The sequence below is a fragment of the Hipposideros armiger genome, unplaced genomic scaffold (genome assembly GCF_001890085.2).
Source record: "Hipposideros armiger isolate ML-2016 unplaced genomic scaffold, ASM189008v1 scaffold_156, whole genome shotgun sequence".
Classification (NCBI taxonomy): domain Eukaryota; kingdom Metazoa; phylum Chordata; class Mammalia; order Chiroptera; family Hipposideridae; genus Hipposideros; species Hipposideros armiger.
The window spans coordinates 647906-655460 of record NW_017731506.1 but is presented as its reverse complement, the minus strand read 5'-3'; the positions used below and the strand labels follow the sequence as shown (position 1 = coordinate 655460).

The window sequence follows — 7555 nt, the reverse complement described above, 5'->3', positions numbered from 1 at the left end:
AGGGGCTGCAGCCTATGCCATCGCCGGCAACTCACCAGCCCAGCTCCAGGTCGAGCCATCTTAGCTGTAGAGGGCGCTGAATCACTGGCCCATGTGGGATCCGAACCGATGGCCCCGCTGCTCAGAGCTCTCGCTCCCAAGCCAATTCTTAACCAACCGTGCCTCTCGGCCGACCCAGACAACCCTACATTTTTGTCTGCAATCTCAGCCCATGGGCCCACCTGCTCCTTTACATGGTGGCTGACTGTCTCCCAGGCTCCTCGGCCTGAACTGGACTCATTCTTTTGCCGGACGTCTCGGCCCCACATCTGCTCCTTTTCCAGTGATTCCTGTTTGGGAAATGGCATCACCACTCCCACCTTTAGTTGCTCAAATCAAAAAGTTGGGAGTTAGCCATGTGGCCTCCCTCTTCTTTATTTCTCACATCCAATAATCACCAAACGGGAGTTACCCGGTTCCCCTTCTTCTGCGCTCCTCACATCCAGTCAATTGGCAAGTTTTATCAGTTTTGCCTCCAAAATAGCTCTCTGATTTTCTCTCTCCTCAGTGCCTCTATATACCTCCAAGTTAGGCTGAGGTCATACCTGCATGTGGAGACCTGCAAAAGCCTCTTACCTGGTCTCCTGGCCTGTGGTTGCTTGTTTGAGTCTTATCAGTGGACTGTTGAATCCATAAAGGCAAAGATAAGGACTTTCTTATTCACCACTTTATTTACAGTTTCTATTACACAGCTTGGCATAGTATATGTCCAATAAGTCTTTTATAAAATGAATGAATACAAGGTTCCTGAATTCCAATCAATCACTATGCATCACTTCAAACGAACATATCTTTCACTCAGGCCAAAATGCAAAAGCATGAAAAATACCTTCCTTCCCAGTAGTGATAGAAATAGGTGTCACGAATGTATGTACTCTGCTTTTCAGCAGCAATATGAAGGAATTGGGGGGCACTAAGAAGAGGATGGGAAACCACGTGACTCCCCCATCACACAGCTGTTGGTAGAAGAGTAATTACTAGAACTCCAAGCAGCTGGCTCCCATTCAGTTCCCTTATTTTTTTCACATTGCCACAGAAAGAACCTATTAATGCAGCATTAGACATAAAGCTAATCTCAGTGTCCTAACAGGTTTATTTATCTGGCATCCCCTGCAATTCTTTGTAGGTTATACCATAGTTCATGAGAAGCTGCAGATGATAAAAATGTGGGAGTAGGAGTAGAAGCTAGCACACTGAGGAGTAAGGAGGTTACCGAGCCAGCAAACATTATGCTCGCAAACATCCTGAAATAAATTAAGTTAGATGCCAACAGCCCAACGACTTCATAATTCATTTGACAAATAGTTACTGAGTTCCTACTAAGTGCCAGGCACTGCTGTGATTGCTGGGAACGTAGCTGTGAACTAAACAGCTGAAGTCCATGCCCTCAAGATGACATTCTAGCCAGGGGAGACAGACAATAAACAAGCAAACAAATCAATAACATTGGGTGGAAATACATGTTTTCAAGAAGAAGGAAGTCAGTAAAAGAAGAGAATGGTGGAAGCGGGGCAGCTGTGATTTTAGACAATGGCTAGAGAAGATTTCTCTGAAGAAGTGGCATTTGAACAAGTGAGGGAGCGAACATGCAGAGACCGAGGGGAAAAGCATTCCAGGCAGAAAGAAGGGCCAGGGCCCTGANCCGTGAGCGGCAGTCCAATGGCCAGCGAGCGACTGCCTCACCCGGGAAGAATGCAATGATAATACCAACATGGGCCGGTAAAGTGACGTCCTCCACAACTAGATTGAAGAACAAAAGGACAGCAACTTGTCTGTTCCCCTCCCCCAATTCCCCAATAAAATCTTAAAAAAAAAAGCAAGAACAGTGACAATACCCAATGGTGGCCAAGATGCAGAGAAACTGCCATTCATACATTACTGGTGTGAATGTGAAATGGTACAAGCACTTTGGGAAACATTTGACAGTTTGGCAGTTTCTTAAAAACTAAACATGCAACTACTGTATGACCCAACAATTGCACTCCTGGGCATTTATAACAGAAAAATGAAAACACCTTCATGCAAAAATTTATACACAATGGCTCATAGAAGCTTTATTTATAATAGCCCCAAACTGGAAACCTAAATATTTTTCATTAAACAACTTCCCACTCCCCCAGCCCTTAGCAACCACCATTCTACATTCTGTCTCTATGAATTTGACTACTCTAGGTATCTTATACTGGGGTACCAAAAAAATGTATACACATGACTTACTTGTATTTATCTTTTGTTATCACTATCTTGAGTATTACAATTTTAATATAGTTTTTTCCTTTCTTAAAATGTGTATACATTTTTTGGCACCCCCTGTATAATGAATGTCCATCCTCAAGGTTTATCCATGTTGTAGCGTGTGTCAGAATTTCTTCCTTTTTAAGGCTGAATAATACTCCATTGTACATATATACCACATTCTGTTTATCCATCACCCATCAATAGAAACTGGGTCGCTTCCACCTTGTGGCTGCTGTGAATAATGTTGCTGTGAACATGAGTGTACTGAATGGAATTTTTGAGGCTGTGCCCCGGGAATCTGCATGTTTAATAAGTTCCTCTGATGGTTCTGATTAAAAGTTCATGAAGCACTCTCATGCAGAATTCCCCAAAGTAGAGATGAAGAAAGATTTTTGGTACCCCTCAGATACCCTGTTTTATAGATCTGACTCACACATGAGAAAGTCAGTCCTTTTCCAATTTTATGAATAATTCTGATTAGGTCAAGAAAAAGTCCCTGTTTGGTGTTATTTCTCATGAACACCTAATTCCTATTTTCCTTTTTTAACAAAGAGAGAACAGCCCTTAGATTCAGAACTTTGGACCCTTTAGCAGGCAATAATAATAGATAGAACTTATTAGCATTGTTTTTTTTATGCTGTATTAGACTATGCCATTATATTCTATAAATTGCAAATGGTTTTCCATCTGTGACAATGGTATAGAGTTGCTTTTCAATGAATCTATCTAATATTTTTGTTTAAATCAAGTATCTTTTTTTAGCAAGTAGTATGGCCAGAGGTACATGAATAATTTGACACAACCTGAAATAGTGACATGCCAGCGGACAAAGTTTGGGAAATACTGCTTTGAGGAACGTTAACATCTTAATCTTGCTCTCAACTGTCTACACGTGGAAGGAGGGAACCAGACACTGACACACAGAAATACACGTCCAAGGCATCCAATAAGTGGCTCCTATATGGTAGGAATGTGATGGCACCTGCCATGTGGAGAAGGGCCAAGAACAAGTGGGAAGCATCTCCAGAAAGATCTGAAGTACAAAATCATAACCTAAACCTTAAAAGTGGGAGTGAAGCTTTTTGTACTTTCTGTAATGATTTCCTTTCTATTTTCCCTTAGTTTTGAGTACAACTATGTAAACACATTAGTCTGTCCAGAATATAATAAAGGTTCACCAAAGAAGACAGGTAAACATGTTCAAACTGCTGCAGCTACAATTAGAGACAGCCCAAGAAAAACGTGGTATCAGTAGGGAGTTTCTTCCCAAATCTCGTATCTACCAGGAATGTGGCAGGTTCCATGTTTAGCTAACAGGATGGTGTTTCTATCAATTATATCTGGAACTAATAATACCAGCTACCACTGCACAGGTTATGAGTCAGTCGCTGTCCCCCCTTTCACATTTAATTTTCACAATACTCTAAAGATTAACACTTATTATGTCTATCCCGAATGAATAAACTCAGCAGTGAAGAGACTGGCTCAGGTCACACAGCTCAGGTTCAAACTCAGGCCTCATGGGCTTCCAAAATCTGCCTCACCACAACTCATCTCTTTGTCCAGGTTCTTGGTGACCTTGGCTTCACGTTCAACTGCAGGTTTCTTTTCCTTGTGGCTTCAGAAGCAGAGGCCCTAAAGAACAATACTAAGACAACAGCTGTTCTAAGATGCCACAGTTCTACCTTGGTCTATGAACATCTGTAAAACTTTATTAAGATTTCTGCCTGAGTTTTAATTTTCTCAAAATATGGTGTCTGGTTACCGCTAGAGTTGGCAGCACAATCGAAAAAGGGCCTTTCCTTTCCCATGTCTGCTAGAGCAGTTTGCCTGGGCCCCATTAAGACTTCCCATTAAGGAAGAAGAAAGCTGGGTGAACAGATGAAGATTTACTTACTGACAGCAGGAAACATTACCAGATATGAGTGCAGGGAGCGGCTTTGTTTCTCTGAAAAATCATGCACCCTGAACTACACACAGTTATTTCAAAAGGGTTCCAGTGCTCATAAGTCTAGTTACACGTCATCCCAACGTGAAACTTTTCAAAACGATTTTTCAAGCATTGATGCATTTTGGAAAGAGAAAAAAACAGGCATACTGTCCGTAAAAACAAAAGTTACAGATTGCACATCCACTAAGGCAGCTTATTAAACATTTTTTTTTAATCTCTGACGTTTTGAAAATAGCTCAGGAGACGATTTATGGGGTAATTTAGTGGGTTTCTTTCCCCCAGAGAACATCTGAGAACATTTTCTCTAATAATAAAGGGTAAAGTACATGCAGTTGTGTAAACCGCAAATGCTCGGCCAGTGCGCGAGTGAAGGAAATCGCCAGTTTGAAAAAGGACCTTTTTGGTATCTTCCACCTAACCATCCCACACATACTCCACACCCCCATGCTGGCTGGAGGTCAAGTAATATGGTCGCAGCGCGTGGCGAGGAGCAATTCTCGAACAGAAAACATTGCTAGTGGGAGACATTATCGCAAATGAGTGTTAAAAGATCGTATGTACGCTACGTGAGCCTGCAAACTCAGAGGGGAGGTCTGTCATCGCTTTTATTTTACTTTTTTCAGCAGAGGAATCCGGAAAGCGCCTCCAACACTCAGCAGAGATGTTCAAAGAGCTAGGAGTGGGTAGGAGGTACGGCTGTTCCCCAGCAAAACCATACACCGGCCCAAGGTAGGGAGTGGGAGGGGATGAATTAAACCGGATTCCGGAGTTTGAACCTTAGCAAAAAGAACAAACAGCCCCGACGTGGGTTTATTTGTTGCAAGAGCAGCCGTTACCGAGCGCTTTGGAAAAGAGGCAGCGACAGGGAGCTGAGCGCGTAGGGACGCCCAGGAGGGACAGTCCCGCGTTTCTCCAATGTTAACGCCCGGAAATCACCCGAGGATCTCGTTAAAACGTAAATTCGAATCCCCTCAATCGAGGGTGGGGCCCACGTGTCTGCCTTTCCAACAAGCTCCCAGGTGTTACAGCTACAGCAGGTCCGCGGACCAAAGTTTGAGTAGCAAGGGATGTGTTCACTGCGATGAAAAAATTGTGGGTTATAGGAAAATGGAACTTTCTAAAGAGGACGATGAACTTCTGGGGTGGCGGCGACTTTAAAGGGGGCAACGAGAAAAACAAACTGGACGGCAAGGGATGGGAATGAAAACTGGCCAGAGGCAGGACCGCGGTCTCAAAGCCTGTATTCCAAACAGGGTCTCTGGAGGGGCGGAGAGAAAGGGGGCGCTCTTCCTCAGGCTCTAAAAGAAAAGGTCGCGAGGGGTGGAAAGGGCAGGAGACGTGCACCTGGAGGCAGGTAGACAGCTGGACTGATGCGGGGGTCGAGGAGGCCCCGCCCGGCCTGCCCTTACCTGCGCTCACCCTGGTCCGTGTAGACGTTGAGNGATGCTGCACAGGACATGCCCCCTATGATGCCATCCGTGTCCAACGTGAGCAAACAGAATTAAAGATCATCAGGGAAAATGTCTATTACTATCTGTCACCTCAACTTCTACTACAAAACTCCCTAAGCCACTGTAATGTATGAGGCCACCCTGAAAAAGCAGAGAGGAGGCAGAAAAGAAGGATATGGGGCTCCCTGACTCTTTTCCCTCCTCCCTGGTTTGGACTAACCCATCAGTGGTAAATACTGATATGCACCATGGAGATCCCTCTTCCAGGAAAGGTCTAATAAATATGGGAGCCAGGACAGTGGTGAGCAACCTAGAGAGGAAATGTGAGGGCCCTACAACCACCAAATACTGAACATAAATGTACCTCTATGTCCTGGCCTTGGGACTTACCTAATCTTTGGATGCAAATGAGGTCACATGTATGGCAATGCCCCAAAGACACTGCTTTGTGCATTTAGTAGCAGAAATTTCTGTCCAGGGGTTCTCTGGCCCCAGCTATCTTCATGTGGTGTTACCAACACGAGTCAGAAATTTCTGTTGTCGCTGACGCTACTGCTCTTGGAATAGATTCAGGACTAGTTGTCTTGGGGCGAGTGGGGGTCAGGGTTGGGATGTAGAAGACAAATTGTACCTTCTTGAATGGCCTAAATTTCCAATTCATTATCCATATTTGACACATGCTGGGCACGCCATGCTGTAAGCTAACTGTGACGGGGTGGGTTCTCCAGGAGCAGATGCTGAGGTGGAGTTTGGGGTGGAAGATGTTTGTTAGGAATCAACACCTGTGGCAGGAAGGGGATGAAGCACAACTGGCAGAGGGAGAAGTCAAACTGCAACACAGGCCCACCCAGTGGGGAGTTCTGGAATGAATACTGCCCTTCGGAGTCACCCAAAACAACTGTCTGGGACTTTAAAGAAATGGGCAGCCCGTGTTCACTCACCAGATGCAGACTGTCCCACAATGGGCATGGCCTTGGTCACAGACTCTTGGCAGCTGAGGCAGGTCCTGAAGGAGCTGACAGCTGGAGGCTGCCTCCTGGTTCCACTTCGCACTGCTTGTCACCACACCTTTCCTTGAAGAGGGGTCTCCATGGTGCACATCAGTGTTTACCACTGATGGGTGAGTCTAAACCAGGAAGGAGGGAAAAGAGATGAGAAGATAACAAGAGGTGAATGGGCACAGCGTGAAGAAGCTGAAGCCACCTGGAGTGGGAGGTCAAATCCCACCCTCAGTCTTGGACTCTGGAGTCCGAGGTCCCTTCCAGCCTCCACTACAATGACCAACTCCATGGAGCCTCCAACAACNTTGGCGACCCCTCCTGCTCACCTGGCGGAGAAGGTGCGGCGTCCGGGACGCCGCAGTCCTGAAGCTCCGACGGCGCGACTCGCGCGCAGTGGCCGTAGAGGGCGGCGAGCACCGCCAGCACCAGCAGGAGCGCGGCAGCCAGCCCGGCCAGCAGCAGGGCTACTGCGCGGCTCACGTAGAAACCAGAGCTGGAAGGCGGCCCCATGGCGGGGACCCGGGGCTGGGGTGAGGTGAGAGCCCGGGTACGGCGGCAGCGGCTCAGAACCCTGGGTGGGGTGCTCAGGGATTGGGCCCACCTCTCTTGTGCTTTCCCTCTTCCTCCCCGAGGCGCTGGGAGACAAGAAAGAAGGTTTGGGACCACGGCTTCCCCCTCCCACCTAATCAGATCCAGGTCCCTGCCTACCCACCCCGCCCTCCAGAGCCGGGAAAGAGGCCGACTTCGCGCATCCAACCACGCGCCCCTTCGGATCGGAGGGAAAGACCTCACAGAAGTTTATAGAGTCAGCGCGGGGAGGGGACAGGAGAAACAAACTCGAATTTGGAAACCTCCGAAAGGGTTATTTGGATTCG

General features: G+C 46.5%; 1 protein-coding gene across 1 annotated transcript in view; it reads right to left on the bottom strand.

Moving 5' to 3' along the window:
* Positions 1-7190, bottom strand: part of LVRN (laeverin) — a 78255-nt gene extending 71065 nt beyond the window's left edge. Inside the window, exons 1-3 of the mRNA XM_019651239.1 lie at positions 7007-7190; positions 5638-5692; positions 5065-5304 (exon numbers count right to left, since the gene is read on the bottom strand). Coding sequence (XP_019506784.1) covers positions 5065-5304; positions 5638-5692; positions 7007-7190 — 479 coding nt within the window. The remainder of the gene's footprint in view (positions 1-5064; positions 5305-5637; positions 5693-7006) is intronic.
* Positions 7191-7555: the final 365 nt, after the last annotated feature.